The sequence below is a fragment of the Nomia melanderi genome, chromosome 3 (genome assembly GCF_051020985.1).
Source record: "Nomia melanderi isolate GNS246 chromosome 3, iyNomMela1, whole genome shotgun sequence".
NCBI classification, from domain to species: Eukaryota; Metazoa; Arthropoda; class Insecta; order Hymenoptera; family Halictidae; genus Nomia; species Nomia melanderi.
This window is the reverse complement of record NC_135001.1, coordinates 15024358-15042861: the sequence shown is the minus strand read 5'-3', so window position 1 is coordinate 15042861 and position 18504 is coordinate 15024358. Positions and strand designations below refer to the sequence as shown.

The window sequence follows — 18504 nt, the reverse complement described above, 5'->3', positions numbered from 1 at the left end:
TATTTGTTGAAGGTTATCGAAATTTTGATTAACAATAAATGAAATTAGCTTTTCAGATTAATAATATTGAATAATTACGAGACAGTCACGAAATGATCGGGTGTGCAAACATTTTTCACTTAGAAGTTTCAATAAGTAATGCATGGTAAACGGCAACGGAATTTTTGAAAGTTCAGATTTTCAAATGTATGTACTACGGATATGCAGAATTTACAATTTCTAATCATGTGTTATTATTGGCATAACTCACGTAAAATATTGAAGATGTTTCTCGATAAATAAATATGAACAATTCATTTGTTTTATTTAACTCTTGAATAAAGTATCAATAAATGGATTAGAAACTTAGACTGTGTTTTATAGCGACTTTATCATCGTTAATTTTGTTTTTTATTGATTGAAACATTACATTCATGAAAGATGAACTCTGTATTTCAAATTAATTACGAAATCCCAGTGACAACTACAGCTTATTTAAACGTAACGTTGTTGCGTAAATGTTAATGAAATTTTCAGAGGTACTACAAACCAAATTTCGAACAAATGTCCCTATCTGCAACGTTGCAGTATAAACAAGTACGCATTTCCAACATTATGGCGCTATTAGGTATTATTAAAGGATTATGGCCGTTAATAGATTAAAATTAAATTATATGCGTGATCAGTTTGAAAATCATAAAATACGCCAACGAAATTCAGGTATTTGATTATTGACATGAAAATCTACACATAGAATAAACACTTCAATTCTTTTTTTACGAACAGAAAAACACTTAAAAATGAACATGCCCTGTCGCATCGAAAATTCTAAATGCAATTAAATCGTCAGTGTGAACATCATTGACGCGAACTGTTGATAAAATACTTCCTCTTTATCGTACAAATTTACATTGCTCCAAATCGCCCGTCGAGAAGCAAGCAGCCTTCCATTCTCGCATCTTTATTTCATATAAAGTCCGTTTATACAATAATCTTTACAAGATTGAATTCTCTATTTCCGAATGTTCGGATCGTATATCGTTTACCGAATGTCTTTGCGTTTAGCACACTCGAGACAGATAGTAACCACGGAAATTATTCGGGTAATCGTTTTAAGAGTAAACAAGAAATACTTGCATGCGTATAACGAATTCGATTAACCACACTTTATAAAAAGTGGGAACAAATATTTTTTATAAAAAAAATTATATGGTTTTGTATCTGTAACTACTGAAAGCGATAGATCTGACAAGACATTAAAAAATTATCGAAATCGGATACAGACCTCTTTTCCAGAATAATTACCGAGATTAATCCTCTCCCTGCCTGTGCGCCGTGAATCTGATCGCGAACTTTCACGAAGCTTTGTTTCGTGAACAACTGGTATCTATTTCGTAGCAGTCAACACCCGTTTAATTGAACCGTTGAGTTCATCGAGATCCTTCGCAACCATCGTCCGAAGTATCCTCGTCACGTACCACTTGTAAACCTCATTTAGATCGTAGAAGAGCTTTGAAAGTTGGCAAAGTTCACCGAGTAATCTTAAGACAGTCATTATCTTCGCAAATTGTCCCCCAAGCTGTTCCAATCTCGCCCCCTTGTCGCTACCCTTGTCATATAATTCTACAGTCTTAGCGAAATTAGGCAAGAACGGCCATTAAATCCTTTTTCGAGACGAGTGGCGGGGACATTAAGGGCGAAACTCGTCGAATATCGTTTTGATCGAATCACTAAATTCTTATCGATCTATACGTTATTCGGTCTTCGCGTTGAATTGCCACTCTCTGTAGTATACATCGTGAAACATCCGGGGCTCGCGTGTAACGATGAATATTTTGAATCCATTGATTTAATTCCATAAAAGGTCTTGAAAAATATAGTAAGTTTTGATCTTTCAATGATTCGATAGAGCTACAAAGTATTAAAAGTTTTGAAAGTCCTGATGAGATGAGGTGGGCTGATAAACAAGCAAAAACCTGATCATTATGAAGTATTCGAAATTTATTAAGACTTTCAATATTTCTTAGCACGAATCGTTCAAAGCTCAAAATTTACCAAGTCTTTCAAGAATATTATAGAGTCAAGTCACATTCGAAGTGCTTCGAATATTCACAGTATTAGGAAAGCTTCGAATCATTTCGAATTCTGGAATTCGATTGTTCATCGCTATTCGTATAGCGTTCGTTGCGAAACGCTTGATTCGTTGTTGCGTGTTCTCGAACATTTCCTGGATCGTCTGGTATCCAGGGATCATCTACTGACTCGGGCGCGTCACGCCTTGAGCCAAGTGTTACGTACGTTTCATGTTGCACGAGACTCTTCTCTGGAGGAGCACAGGGATGGGATTACTGCTCGTTCATCCCGACGCGACACAATATTGTTGGGTGAATTGGAGACACCAGTTGGTTTAGTCGTGTCCAGTAGTAGGGTAGACGCACCATTTGTGGATCCATTTAAAGGATTTTTCAGAGTTACAATGCTTTTATTTTGGGAATTGTGTGGAACGCGAGAAAATTATGTTTTAACACTTTGCGATCTTATATTCGTACAGGCTTGACATTATCATTAAAATTGATGTTTACCGTCATACATAAACATAAAAAAGCAATACCATGTATTAAATGTGTAGAATGAACTAATAAATTAAGTAAAAGGAATTATGTTAAAAATATATAAACACATTTTTAAAATTATTTTTTATATATGGATCGGTGGGACACTATTATTCATTTACGTTACTTTTTTGTGGTCCTTTAGAAGTGAAATAGTTATGTTATTAACAACTTTTGCTGTATTTATTCGTAATACCATAATTGTGTTATACGTATATGTGAATATAATTGTTGTGTTTTTTATTGTTAGATGTTTTCAAATAAACTATTAAAGTAATATTTTTAATTGTAATTAAATAAAGTGATATTGGTGCAATTTTCGGATTGAAATACCGTGAGCACTTTGGTTTCAGAAGATTCATAGATTGTACAAGGTGTCCTATAGGATTTCGTATAAATTTTGTTAGTATTCCTTTTCTCTAAATAAGTTTGTTTTTCTCGTCAATTTAAACTGTGTCGTTACTACTCACTTCATTTCATTTGCTTCGGTGTTTCCTTGGCTTTCACGATGCCTAACTGCGGAATGTAAATATTCCTATTAGCGACCAATTATCATTATGAGTTTCAAAGTTAAAGTATTTCAGCCTTTAATTCAGTAGGTGCTGATTGGTCGTCGTAATTGGTGATACGTATAACTTATATGAAACTTCTAAATCACACTTCCTGTTAGAAAATTAGACGGACATTAGTAAGTCTAGGTCGATGATTAAAACTTCGAAGTCGTTTATTCTATATCAATAGAACGTTTAGAGTCACAAAATGATAGGTACGCTACACAACGGGAAGTATTTAACTAGCAACTAAATGGAAAAGGAAAACGTCCTTGTTAATCTGTCTTCAAAATTTCACAATCAACACACGTAACTAACATGTTAAATATTTTTAGAATATATTTAGAACACCATTTACGTCGTTTATATCATAGTATTATGTTTCCACGTTTCAATCAGTCAGTACAGAAGATACAATTGCTGAGTGTTTCCATTGTTCAATACGCCAAAACTAATTTTTCACACATTTACTTCCAAAAGAACATTTATGTCAAACCGATAAATAAAATTTACATAAATAATAAGCTACTTCAAAATAAAATAGACAAGGAAACATAATGATGAAGAAGAACGATAACCATGGAAATGATTAAAACAGTTGCACTGATCCCAACCGGCACATCTACCCCACCCCGGACTCCGCAACCACCATTCCACAAAAAATATACATTCCTGTCCAATCATTGATAAATGCTTGCCATCCTCGCGTTACGAACATCCCGAAACGATGAACACCACCATCACCTCCCCATCCAATTCAAAGCTCATTTATTCCCGCGGTGCTATCAGTCTCTGATCCCGAAGCTTTCGCCCGGTCATTCTATCACGAAGAATTACTAGACCCTCCATTTGACCCCATCCATCCATCGGATCCATCCCACGAACGCGGTTAAATGTTCCCCGGATCCTTCGTCCGACACGGAATCGTTCGGGTTTCTTAATCCTCGGATCTTTTCGGCGTTCGGCGATCGTTAGGATCACCTGTTGTCCCGAAAGATTATGGGTGAGCTTCTTCGTGCGCGGCTAGCGGGAAGGCATTCGCCGGAGGAGACTCCGACAGGCATTAACTCGTTCCCTGGATCGGACGCAGCAGGATGGCCAGGACAAGGGGCAGGAGGACGCTGGTCGGTGAACGGCGGCCGGCCGCTTCGGGGGGCGCGGCGGATTTCGTAGGTGGATTTCTGGCTTGGTCATTCATCACGTCGCTGGATATCGCGGCGCTGTTCGGCTCCGCCGAGGGACAGCTTATCGGGACGCTCATTGTGTCGTTGCTCGACGTGGAATCTCGGGAGCACCGGCTCGCGTGGTGGCCCAGGCAGCTTGCGTACGAGATGGCGTGCGGTATATAGCTCTGGTCAATGCTGCCGGAGAACAAGACGCTCGCCAGCGGACCTATGGCGTACACCGGCACGTCCTCCCCGCCATGAGTCGCCCAGGCTCGTGGCACTCCTGCCGTCTAGAAATCAAAAGGAAGTTTCGTTATAGGTGCTGATGGAACTAGCGGGCAATTAATTTTATTGATTTGTGTTTTATCATGTTGTACAGCTAGCTGGAGTGGTTTATATCCGTTGCTATTGTTTTATGTTGTCCCAAAAGTTTCTTTAGTTTTATCAATGTCTAATGAATGCACAATATTTTATGCCGTGTTTTTAGATTCTGCAGTATCTATTATGATTTGTTATCGTTTTTCATTTTTCTGGAAGCTTTATAATGTCATTTTTTTATAACTTTAAGCACACTAAATATCGCGAGGAGAATGCGCGTGAAACCTATGGGACAACCTCATACAACTGAGTTGCCTGATTTATATTTGCTGCTATTGTACAGTTAAATGAATATGTTTCTAAATTGTACAGCTAACTTGATTGATTTACTTTTGCTTGTATTATAAAAGTTATAATAGCGCGTTTGTCGATACATTGATTGATTTATATTTTAGTACATACGGAGCTAAATAAATTTTCATTCAATATTCTCCTAGGAAAGTATTTTTTTTCTGTTCAATGGATAATTGATAAGAGAAATCTGAAATGGCTTGTTATGCCGCGTTTCGTACTCCTATTGTTAATGTTATGTTTGGTTCAAGGGTTAATTTAATGCACTTTAAATTCGAATATTTCATTATCAGCTCAGGATTATAAAACACTGACATAACTTCTAGTTTATAAATGGATTACGCACATTTATACAGATAAAATGTTAATTTATAGTTTAGTAATGGACTGTGAACACTTATACAGGTAAAATATGCAAGAGATACATACAGTATTTAATATATGCGCAAAGCATGCTGAATACTATTAGCTATGGTACATTAAGCTGGCGATGTATTCTTCGAGTCACGCGATTGACAAATGAACTTTGTTCCATTACATATCTAGTAGAAAATTTTGTAACAATGTAGCAGAATAATATCCGTATTTATTTCAGTTCATCGAAATGAACTTTGCTTATGGAAAATTCAAACTGTTTCGAAGATCGTACAGAGCATTCCAGAACGATGCAAAAGATTTAAATTTGGTACGGTGTACTTACTTAAACATTCTTTAAAAATACACAATTTCACCCATATGTAACGTAACTGACAAAGATTATTTACCGGGAGTTAAAGCGAAGTGAACTCACAAATATTCAATGTAAGCGCCTTTCGTTGCTCTGCAAATGTCAATACGATAATCTAATTGCTGCCAAACTCGTTTCCACGTATCCTTATCAAGGATTCCATCAATTTTGAAACTAGTCCGTCTGCCATGTGGTGACAGTGATGACGTCATTTGGACTCGTTAAAAAAAACTTGAGGATATTCCCGATCGTTTTAAATGCCACATTCGATCTGTAGTGATACGGTATTCCTTATGGAACTGCTCTGCGCGTTAGAATAGCAACTGTATACTAGTACGAGCAAACAGTATATGATCAGGATCCTAAAGACAGTAACTTAGTTTACTACCCAATAGTTCAGGAGAATGGATATTCCCCGTTTTCCATTTGTCCACTCCTTAGGGCCGAAATTAACCTGTTTGAAACGTGCACCAAAATGATAATCACAGAGCCGGAGTGCCAATAAATCACGCCATAAATTTCGTGCCGGACTGCGATTCACCGGCATGAACGAAATTCCAGTACGCGGCCTCGTTACTGAAATCAGGAGAGACGGTAGCGCAATTCCAACCTTCTAATTATGATACACGGCCAGCTGATACATAGCGACACCAGCGCCTACCACGTTCGATACATGGTTTCAAACGCAATATTATTTTTCAATCACCTCATAAATGTTCTCGTTTACGTCAAACTCATAGGATGTATCAAAATACTTGTTTTAGATGTTGGATCAAATTTTTTTAGTTTATACGTACGTAAGATGAAAATTGTTCTATTCGCATTTAAGGCTTTACCGAACTTTCGAATTCGTTGATGGGTACAAAGGGATTCGTCTAATTTAATTCATCACATATTCAGAAGTAGTATTTTCAAAATAAAAACAGAATTTTACAGTTAATATATATATTACTATAATAAAATCTCCACTATAATGCAAGTAAAATTTCATTGTAGCTACCTTTTTTATAAAATAGTGTTTAAAATTATGTATTTCCGTTAACATTCGTAGTGTACTTATTTTGTGTTGCGTTCATCTAAATTTAGATTTATGATCACATCTCATACCAACGATTCAAAATATTCTAATTACCACGTATTCGTCTATCCAAAGAAAATATTTTCAATTTATATGATGGACACCTTAATTGCAAAAATACTGCAATAATATTATAAAAAGACAATAATATTTGTTATGAATTATTCATATAATAATATTGTAGACATATTTTTCACTACGATAAAACTGATAATAATGAAGAACATTCATTACCAGTCACACCGTATAGTATCATAAGTCAATTTTCAATTGCAATGTTATTTGAATCATTTCTTTATTGAAATATATACGTGTTCCCAGTAATAACCTCTCACAGAAACATCAATCACATTTATCTCCACTTCAAACTATGATTACCGTATATTATATTTCTGATCCGCTGAATACCGCCGACATTACCTATCGCTCAATATCCCGCCACTCACCGAGTAAATACCCGTGCGATTTTCCAAGGCTTAACAGTTTCTTTACTTTCTTTGAATTTTTCTCCTTTTTCCCGGGGTCCTGTTTTCCAGTCCGCGCAGGGAAAAAGGAAGTTCGCGAGGGTGCTTTCAAAGTGTGGCTGAAACTCGGCCGATCTCTTTGACACGTACAGCTCCGCGATCAGATGAAAGAGCACATCTCGGCGGTAGCGGGGGACCGAGACCAAGGGGCGGAAATCTTTTGCCCGGAGGCCGCCAGCGAGCGGCGAAAGCATTTTTATCGAGCACACACCGCGGAAATACGCGTAAAACTTTCATCGAATTCGAAATTCCAACGGCGTGGCGTTGGGATTCGTCCCGGCAAAATCGACGCGCCGGATAAACTCGGCGAAGATCTTACGCGGCGTTTCCCATGATCGCCCACGGGCTTCACGGTTTCGGGAACGGCACTTTAACCCTTTATGGAAAAGGATATATGCGATGGTATTGTTTAACCACGGGGAAGCCGTGTGTAGTAGTTTGATCGGTACTTCGAGTTCTTTCTCGGGAATAGAGCACTTAGGATTGTCTGGTGTATGGCTGGTGTAATGTGAAATTTTATTAAGTATTTTCATTGCTTTTTTGTTGCTGTGTCATTTATACGAGCGAATCATGAAAAGATGTTTGTATTTTAGACAGTGACTCTATAGATGAAAACAAGTGAAATATGTTTTAGGAACTTATGTGCTCTGTACTTTAGTTCTCGAGTTGTACACGATTAACCTGCTAACTGTGAAATTTCGTTTCAAAATTGTTTTTTGAATGTTTGTATAGGCACGTCTAATAAATATCGTATCATCCTGAAGATATAGGAATCCCTCGCGTAAAATTATAATAAATTAGAATAAAAAGATCTTCACCATTTTGCGAGTTAAGAATCTGTTTTTGAGTTGCTAATCATTTAACGGAAACGTAAATTTCAACGAATATGTGTATCCTTTTACTGAGTATATAAGAATTCCACGCGTAACTAGAATTTCCATTCCACTGTAACTTCCTCGATGCCGTTGCTTCGCATTTTCCCAAACAAAACCGAGCAGTGCTCGACTTTATTTCGTCCGATCCAATCTGTGCCTTAACGGGATCACGAAATGTACAATCCTCGGGAATAGCTCCTCGTCTCTATAAAACATACCCGCGTTTCGTGTGAATTACATTTACAACTTACTATTACAATCGGATCAAATAGCAAGACACCGACTGTTGCGTAAAGTAGTAACTCTGTTTATAACACCGATCTGTGGAACGTCATTTCCGTCCTCGGGGCATTGACGAAACAGAGCAATTCCAGGAGGAAACGGCGACTGGCAAGAAAACGAGCAAGAAAGACCTTGTCCTACGATAGTTCGGATGACGGATGACAAGTGCGCCGGTGCGAGATATTTAAGTCTCTCCCGGGCGAACAATAATTCCTCGAGATATCGTTCCGCTTTACTCGCACCATAGATTTCGGAGACAATCGAGCAACGATCGTAAGAGTTGTGTCCCTCTTCTTCTTCTTCTTCTTCTTTTTCTTCTTCTTCTTCTTCTTCTTCTTTTTCTTCTTCTTCTTCTTCTTCTTCTTTTTCTTCTTCTTCTTCTTCTTCTTCTTTGCCTCGCCCTCATCTTTCTGTTACCGTTTCTTTTACGGTTCGACCGTAAAGCTACGTCTTCACTGAGGCAACACCGACCTACTTTTTGTTGATTTGTATGTATGTGTCTATGGCGCCTCGATAGAACACGCATTTTTACCTGGGTAGTAGGCGTAGATCATCCCTGTTATTTCCAGAAACTGTACCGCGAGAAAATTGTCCGACGGCAACGACCTTTCTTCCGTTTCACCCTGATTTAGACTAGAGCTAGTATTTTTACTCAGATACCCGATTCCCTATGCCAGTATTTCTCAAAGGGCATGCCGCAACATTTTCCAAGTGCGCCGCGAAATCTTAACGAAAAAACTAGCGTCGTTTTTATTTTAAGATCATTGTTCGAATATACGTATAATACCATTAATAAGAAGAAATGACATGTAGGATCTTTTTATGACGAATTGAAATTGACATATCCGCATACAGGGGCGTCTACATTTTGCTCCCAACACTATATAAATAAAGACCAAATATTCTGCAACTCTCACATCCTGAGTCAATCCTAAAAGATAAAAAGTCGCAGGAGTAAAGGGACATTCAGCTCTTGAGATGAACTGCGAGTTGCTCTGTCTGAAATAATTTGTTGAGTTGTGATTCCGTTCTAGAAAGGGAGAGATAGGGTCTAAGATTCTAACAGCTAAACTACTGTATTCTGTGAAAGTATCCGTTTGTTGACAATTATTTTTCCAGATTTCTTTGTTTTCCAGTTGCCTTCGAACAGTGTTATAGCTTTCAGTCTTGAAATTCAAACAAAACTCTAATGTTCTTCAATGTTGTTTCAGTGAAGACAAACTTAAGCTTTATTTTTCCTTCTTCCATTCTTCCTCAGTTCCTGATACGATGTCCAGACAAGCCGGCGCTGCGTAATTCAATGCAAATGAATCACGCATCGATCCGAGGCCGACTTTCTTTCCGCTCTGGGCTGCGTTATAATTCTTGGCTGATTGTTGAGAAAGAGCGACGGGAACACCAATGACACGGGCAATAAAGCAAACCCGTTGCACGAGGAAATCTCATGTGGAACGGGAACAGAATGGCACGGGGAGACCGAGTTTCACCGCAGCGATCACCCCGGTAACGCAAGACGAAGTGGTAGCTTCGGCAAATCTTACGAAACGACCGTCTTACAAGCGGTACGTGTAACATCGGCTCACTGAGAGGGCTGCAGTATAAATTATGCGCAGCTTTCAGGGAAAAATTCAGAAACAAAGTGTATAAGTTCAACATTCTTACAGTCTAATGGATGTTTGTGAGTTAATTTTTTGTGAACAAGGATTTTCAAGATTTTCGAAGACCCCTTTTTTTGGAAAATTGAATTGCACATTAATATTTCAACTCTCAAAATCTATTATGAGTGAAGTTTTAACTTGCGAGATTTTTATTTCAATATTATTAAAAGACCTAGATCGACGATACACATTTTCGAACATTTCTTTGGACAATTACTTATAGTAACGTTGTTATAAATCCGAGAATAATACCGAGATTTACATTTCCATACTCTTTGTTTCTAATGACAGAGTTTAATTTTAATACAGAATATACCCGCCTCTGCGTTTAGCGGCACTTTAATTACAATACAACAATAAATTACAATACAATACTATTCATGCGGTACTTTTTATACGTGATGTGAATTTAGTGACACTGAATAAAATTTACTTTTATTTTCTTATTTGTCATTATTATTATTGTTCTGTTAAGCTACACGAAATAAAAATCTATTTCAAAACTTACATCAGCTTCTTTTCCCAATATTTTGTTTCGTGTAAAACGAATCCACGTGAAACAGATACATACATTGCGTAAATGGAGGGACGGGTGTACGGTAAATCTTTACTTACTAAGCCGATATAAAGAAGATTTTGAGTTTATACAATGATGTGAAACGAAGGCAACAGAACGTTCCACTATTTCACCAAAAAATATTGGCACAAACAATAAACACTTCACGATAATACATACGGCGATATAAAGATAGAAAACTATAAAATATGTCAGGATTATTCGATCACGTTCTGTCCATAACGTTCAGGATACCAGATATTTACCTATACTATGTACTAGAATAACATTCGTTGTGCTGTATCACCTGTGTTTCATATTTATTTAATACTTTAATCTCAATAAATTATGTTTTAAATTGCGATCATCCAGATTATCTCTAATTCGGAGTATATACATATACCCGTATATAAACATGTATTTCATCCTACATAGTTTCCAGTAAAAAATGAACAATTTCTTCTGCTGTTCACTATCCTATTCCTTTTTTATGGGACGGTCTCTGAAGATGAACAGTAACTCGAATTAAAGCGCATCCGCGTTTAAATGCAATAAAAAGGGTCGCACATTGAAATATTACAAATACCACGAAATATCGCTTGTTTGTGTAAATCAAAAATAAAAAAACTAACCTCACGCATAAATAAATTACTTGGAGGAGAATATTTAAATTATTGTAATTTACTTATTGAAAACATATCTATTATACCTACATAATCAAGCATAGTCATATATTTACATACAACAAATATTTATTACACATTTTGTATAAACCAATATTAGGTCTGTAACGTTTATGGTTCGTCTCTAGTAAAGTTTTGTTCCTTCCATGTATGTATAAGTATTTTCTTTTTCGTTTTATTTCGCGCTGCACTTACACCACAATGGTGTCATACAGACATACCATTATTATTATTGTTGCTGTTATTATTATTATTATTATTACTATTATCATCATCATCATCATCATCATCATCATCATCATCATCATCATTATTATTATTGTTGTTGTTGTTGTTATTGTTGTACTCTTACAGTTATCCTAATTTTAGCTTTTCCTATTCTCTCAGTTGCCTATTGCGAAACCTCGGGGAGCAAACCCCATAAAAATTTATCGTTCGTCTCGAAGGAAGTTAAAAATTGCAACCGTACGAACAAATTTCAAAGTCTGTACCGTCACACCATGGTTTCAAGCGGTGAACGGGCTACGAGAATGCAACGATTATTGCTTACCACCGCCATTATCCTCCAGCGATTTCGCCGCGCAAATGCAGACTTAAGTCGAGACCATGCTCGTCGAGAAAAAAATGCAGAATGTTAAGAAAATACGTCGCCAAAGTTTGGTGTTGTGTTCTATTGTGCGTAAGGAAGAAAAAAGGATTAACCCCTGGTACTACGATTTCATTTAAAACTGTGCCTGAATAAGCATGCGTTGTAATGCAGGATAATTATTTTATGAATATCTCAGTAATTCGTTTCGGACACTACATAGTATACTGACTCTTTTTCTGATTTCTTTCCTTTAACCTATTTACATCTTCGCTTTAAATGTGAAGTTTATTTTATAAACCAGAGATACTCAACTGAAAGTCTTCCAAGCTTTTGATTGAAATTAATTTGCTTCGACCGATATAGCCGAGTAACAGACAGACAACTAAAAGTACTTGTATGCGGAATATTGCGCTTTTGGTGATAAGCCACCGTTATTATGTGCGGATTATTCAGCTTAATGATGCACATGGGTTAAGGTAAACATACCAATAACTAACCTGTGAAGGTTACATAAATATAAGTATAAACGTGCTGACCGTATAACCTTAATTGGCTAGTTCTTGATATATTTACCTTACATCCTATATACGGATTCTGTGGGGTATTTACAACGTGTTTCTAATAATTTCATAGTATCAAAATGTTGATTGTTACTGTGTTATTTTCAATACGTGTGATGTAAAGTAGGTAGGTAAAAAAAAGTAGGTAAAGACACGTGACACATGAAATTTTTTTCATAATTACTTGAAAGCGTGATTCTGAAAAAGTCAAGTTTAAAAATTTATCGAGCATAGTATAGTATACTGTATCAGTCAATGTAATATGATCAAATTCGACTTTTTCGAAAACAAAGCTTCAATCAACAAAATTTCTTTTATATTTTTTACCAACGTTCAACTTGTAGAATAATTTCTTGTTAATTGTACCATTTTTGGTTCAGTTGGGAGTTGATCAACTGTAAATATGCTCGACTAAAATTTTCACACTTTATTTTCTGAGAAACGAGGTCTCAAGTGACAGAATCTTGTTCCATGTTTCTAATGAACATTTTTATGTTAAATCAGGTCTTTTCAAATTGAACCACCAATTACAGAAGACACGGTACTTACACATCGATAGATGAACAAATTGAAGACAAATTAAACACTTAAAATATGGAAAAGATGGAAATAAAGGTGGAAAATAAATTTGAAATATATCGCAAATAAATGAATTTAAAGTGAAGATTTAAAACAAAGTCTAAGATGAATAAATAAACTTAGCATAGATATGTAGAATTTATTTTATATACTCATTTAAAAAAATAAATGATTATATAAAATTATACAAACAAATGGATTTAAAATAAAGGTATGAAATTTTACTATAATAGTAAAATAGATAAATAAATCTAAAAGGAATTTTAAAAAAGAATCTCTGCAGAGTACTCCAAAAGAGTTCTTTTGGGCCAAAAGAGTTCTTTTGGACCAAAAGATTCTTTTAAAAGCTGCAAAACGGTAGTGCGACTTGTGGCGCAAAAGAAGCGTCCGTTTCTATATTAATTAATGGAAATAATGGCACATCCCGTTGGGACGTTTCTTTTCTCGACACGCTCGATCGGTCGACAGCTCGAAGAAGTCCAGACCGGCTCGAGGCAAACGTTAACGAGCGCCTCGGAGAACGGATCAATGATAATTGCTCGCACGTTTCTCACGATTTTAATACATCCCCTCCACCAACCCCTTTGTCCCGTTCACTATAAATAACGACTCGTTCGAGCTGCGTCTTCGAGAAATTTAACCCCCGGATGGAAGTGTTTATTTTAACCCACAGTTTTGAAAACTTTATTTTACTTCTTTTTATTTGGTCATCCCATAAATAGTGTATTTTTCTTTACATTAACTTCTAGTATAAAAATTTAATATTTATGTTTGCTTTTAGTCATTGACATATTGACCGTCGTTGTGAATAACCTTTTCTCATTTTTCGGTTAATTTCTCAATGTCATTTCCGAAATAATACAAAGGAAAATAGGAAACAGTATTACTTATGGGATTACCTAATATTTATTTATACTCCGCGTTGCTTACGAGGACAAAATTGATATGCATTAAGCTTGTTCGGTAATTATTTGATTTAATAATCTATACATTATACAGATACGTGGAAATTTAAAATATACTCTTTGGAAGCATTTGAAAGTTATTTATATACGTCTGTACTAATACACATATTCACAACAGCATCTACATATAAAATAGGTTCAGGAAAGAGAGCTGCAAATTGTCTAAGGCCGAGTCTAACATCGTTACGAATAATTAAATTGAAATAATTTTCAAAATTGATCACTGACTTCGCCACGAGACATCTCAATTATGCTTTATGCGCCTCAAATACAGCGTCCCGTGCTTCGCAGTTAGATTAGAACTCATCAAGCGTCGTAGTCGTATGACTTTAAAATATGCAATGGCGCTAGGACGAGAGGGTGAAATGGTAAAAACGAGACCGAGTGAATATATGAAGTTCGAAGAGGTTCATCGAGTATTTCGCAACGGATTCTCGACAAAACGTGATGGATTTTTAAACGTGCCCCGGATATTTCCGCTCGATCATTTTCCGATCCAATAAACAGAAACGTCATATATACTACGGAGCAAGGAAATGAGCTGGCCTTTTTTACCTGAATGGAATCCTTCCCTGCCTCTCGCAAAATATTCCTCGGCTGCGCGTACCCGGGCCCATTGCTGTACAACAACGTTGTGTACGGCTGTCCATCAAGATCTGACACCTTGCTGTCGGAACCTGTGGAGAAAGAAGTACACGCGATCAGATCCTCAATCAGAAGAATATTATGGATCACGGAGTGAGTAGGTAATGGGTTAAGCGATTAAGGGTCCTTCCTAACATGACAGCTTAAATAAATCGATATTTCCTTACTACAATACTTTTTTTACAAACGTTGTACTTTAAAAATTGTCATCTGAAATATGTATATTCGGATGAATTTTAAACATTGGTGAAGATATAAGGTTTTAATATTTCAGTTTCTTGAATGCTTGTAACATTTGTCATTGCATAAATATTATTCTAAAACATTAGAGTGTAACATTCAACATAGTACTATTGTAATTTTCATATTACATTATATTTTATAATATTGCATAATGTAAATTATTATACGATAATTATGTAATGTCGATTATTTAATTATATAACCTTATAAAAGTCTGCTTATGAATTAATAATTTATTTGTAAATGGAGGAAAAGGGAAATGTTATGGAGAGAAGAATAAGAACAGAATTTAACAGAGTCTGTATATAGTTTTTTGTAATGAGGAAAATAAATACATTCTCAATTACAAAAAATTACATAAAAGTGTTTAAAAGTCACATAAAATACTAATTGATCAAAGTATTCCTGTAATTGTAAGTTGTTTGCTTTCTGCACAAGTAGAATTTAATACAGCAGAATGATCAATACAGGTAACATATTCCTTGTACATTTCCTGTTTATGATACATCTTTTTGCTTTAAAGTCTGTTCAGATTTCCTCTAAATTGCTCAGTTGCGTTGGGATTACGTCGGGAAGCTGGGAATTACTATCCGAAGTGTAAAAATGAAGTCCAGGATATAGTATAAAATATTTAGAAGGACATCTCCCTTACAAATATAAATAAACCATTTAGGAGACTACATAAAATACAGCAACAAATTTTAAAAATATACAAGTTCCAGTTTTGCGAAAAATTGTTTTATATTGTAACAAATATTTTCATGAAGATTTTAGTAAATTGAATAAATCAAGGTGAAGCTATTAATACTATCTACACAAAGTTGATTACTTGTTCTTACCCCGTAAGTTATGCAAAGCTTCTATATTACTAGAAATGTTCCAACGTAAGTATTTTTGGTGTCTTCAAAATTGAAGGACATTCTATACTGTTCTGTCTAACGCAGGCATTTGCAAATTATTCCAACCATGAGTATTTTACGTCGAAACAAGATAGAACCGGAAAGCCATTACAACCTGTCGACAAAAACTTAGGGAAGAATGCAAAGACGCAATCACAGTCCCCTACCTAAATAAAGTAGTATTCCAAACATCTACAACGGCGAATTTCGCGAGTGAACTTCCCTATCGTTTATTAAATCTGTGTTCCACGAGGCGGAAAATGTTTCGAACTCTTACAAATCTTTTATACACACTCTGCCTTGACGAGTCGGTGTGTAGTTGCACGGGTAGCTGAGTAATAAGCACGGACGAAAAAACAGAATGATCCTTAATGAGCTTAAAACTCTCGAAGCAAAAGAAAGGAAAATAAAATGTTTCCGACCAACTCGGCCGAGGGATGTGAGGGCAGTGGTCGCAGAAGGCACTCACGGTTTTAGTTCGCAGCGCTCGGACATTCCAAACTTCGACAACTGTTATATGCTACACTTTGAAAAAGGAGTACTCAAGGATAGAGGTCATGTATTCGAATTATAATATTTCGTTCAATTTTGTTCATAAATGAGTATTCCAATATCAACACCTACAATGAGGTATGCTGTAACGAACGCAATTGATTCACAAAAATAGCTATTTTTTCGATTTAAAATATATTTCTTACGTTATTTTGATACTTTTAAAAATATAGCCCACGCGCGCGATTTGGTAGCACTTGTTATGTTATGCAATCTTCATTTGAAATAATATAATACAAATACAATACAACTATAAAACTCGCTCTCTTAACTTCACTAACTCGTACTATCCTCGGAATGATGTTACGGCGTCCGTGATTCTGCATCTTAAAAAGTACTCTCCACTTCTCTCTCTCTCTCTCTCTCTCTCTCTCTCTCTCTCTCTCTCTCTCTCTCTCTCAGACACACAATACACACCCCCGCCCGCGCGCGCACTAAGTTCTTGCTCGAGGCGCATTCACATTTTTCACGGAGGACCATAACTCAGAAGGCGACTAATCCAAGTTCGTCATCCTCGATAATGTAACGTTCTCTCATTATGATATTACGCTTCAGTGCTGTAACCAATGCAAATCCATGCACTTCTGTCCATGATGCGTCATCGAGCCGCCAAATCGTTATTTCTTTGATAAGAAAAAAGTGTATGTCTCACATAAATTTCATAAAAATCGGTGTGTGCTGGTTGAAAAGGTTCCCTTCTAAGCATCACACTGTTCGTCTCCATGAAAGGGATTATTCTATGACGGAATGGTATAGCGCTCGATTTCCTCTAGCGTCAAATGGACCTCTGGCATTCTTGCCGCAGATGAACAACGAGTCTTTTAAATTCTACGGATACGATTACACGGTGAATTTAATGCTGTTTAATCTGGAATCACCGCGGAGCTCTGACGTGGACGCCGCGAAACATTAATTGTTAGGGAAGTGACTCAGTCTCGAACCCGTCGTTCCATGAATAAGTGGCTGTTCGTCGCAGACAAAAGCGGTGGAAAAAGGGAAATAAAAGAGCTGAGCTGAGCCGCGGTGGAAGAAGACGTAAGAGAGCCGGGAAACCGGAAGAATGGACTCTCCAGGACATGCCCGCCGGTGGATATGTTTTATTCAAAAGCGTCCTCCTTCTTCCTAGGAACCTTCAAAAATAGACCGCCCGCCATTTCACGCTGTCTGTTGTTTAACAATGTATAATTTAACCGTTTATTTACCGTGCAAATGTACGGTTTGAGTTAAGGAGAGCTTGTCGCCTGTGTATTTCCTTCAAACCCTCAAGGATCTCCGTTTTCTACGCCCGGTTTCATGCATATATGCAGATCAACGCTAATTGCTCATTACATTTATTCTATCAGCCGCACAGGGAAAAAGTTCTGAGGAACGGTTGGAATTCGTTGAGCGATTAGGCCGCTGTTGACTCTATGCATCAAAAGGAGCCGAGATGATGAAACGAATCCTCTTCGTTTTGGAGAAAAATAATTCTTTAGGATCACCGGTAGTGAGATAATTCTTGAAAATCGTTAAGACGTTTTATGAAAATGGTAAATCATGAGTGGTTTCATGAGAATCATTATTCCCATGTTTATTGGAAATCGTAAGTCCTGAATTGATTATTAAAAAATGTTAGGTCTGAGTTAATTCCTCAATATCGATAATTTTGAATTAACTCTTGAAAGTTGTCAGTCATAAGTTAAATCTTCTTTAGTCCATGGATTATTAGCATTTTATATTACACTAGTAATTCAAGAGAACAAGCGCATCAAGTCAGTAATGTATAATTATGATTTTTCATATTTGTCGTATTATAATTTTATAATATTCTTCATTTGAGAATAAAGATACTGTACTCTACATCACGTTCAATTGTGCGTATCTTTATCGGCTTCAGAAGAATGACGGATAAAATTCTTCACTCTCTTGAACGCTCACTCGTTTCCTGTCAAATAAGTCAACGGTTATTCTGTTTTTCATTCCGTTAATGGTTAGATAATGGGCAGACAGGAGATTGAATGCGAAAAAACGAATTCAAAGTGATGAATAAATATTTAAGCAAGCTTAAGAATCGATTCCGCGAAATTAGTGCTAATAAATGTTGTCGAGATACATACGAGCTGAATTAATTTT

The 18504-nt window shown here is 36.4% G+C and overlaps 1 protein-coding gene across 1 annotated transcript in view; it reads right to left on the bottom strand.

The window, feature by feature from the left end:
* Positions 1-457: 457 nt before the first annotated feature.
* Positions 458-18504, bottom strand: part of LOC116431716 (alkaline phosphatase) — a 424481-nt gene continuing 406434 nt past the window's right edge. The window contains exons 8-9 of the mRNA XM_031987530.2: positions 14609-14730; positions 458-4598 (exon numbers count right to left, since the gene is read on the bottom strand). Of these exons, the coding sequence (XP_031843390.2) occupies positions 4206-4598; positions 14609-14730 (515 nt within the window). The 3' untranslated portion in view covers positions 458-4205. The remainder of the gene's footprint in view (positions 4599-14608; positions 14731-18504) is intronic.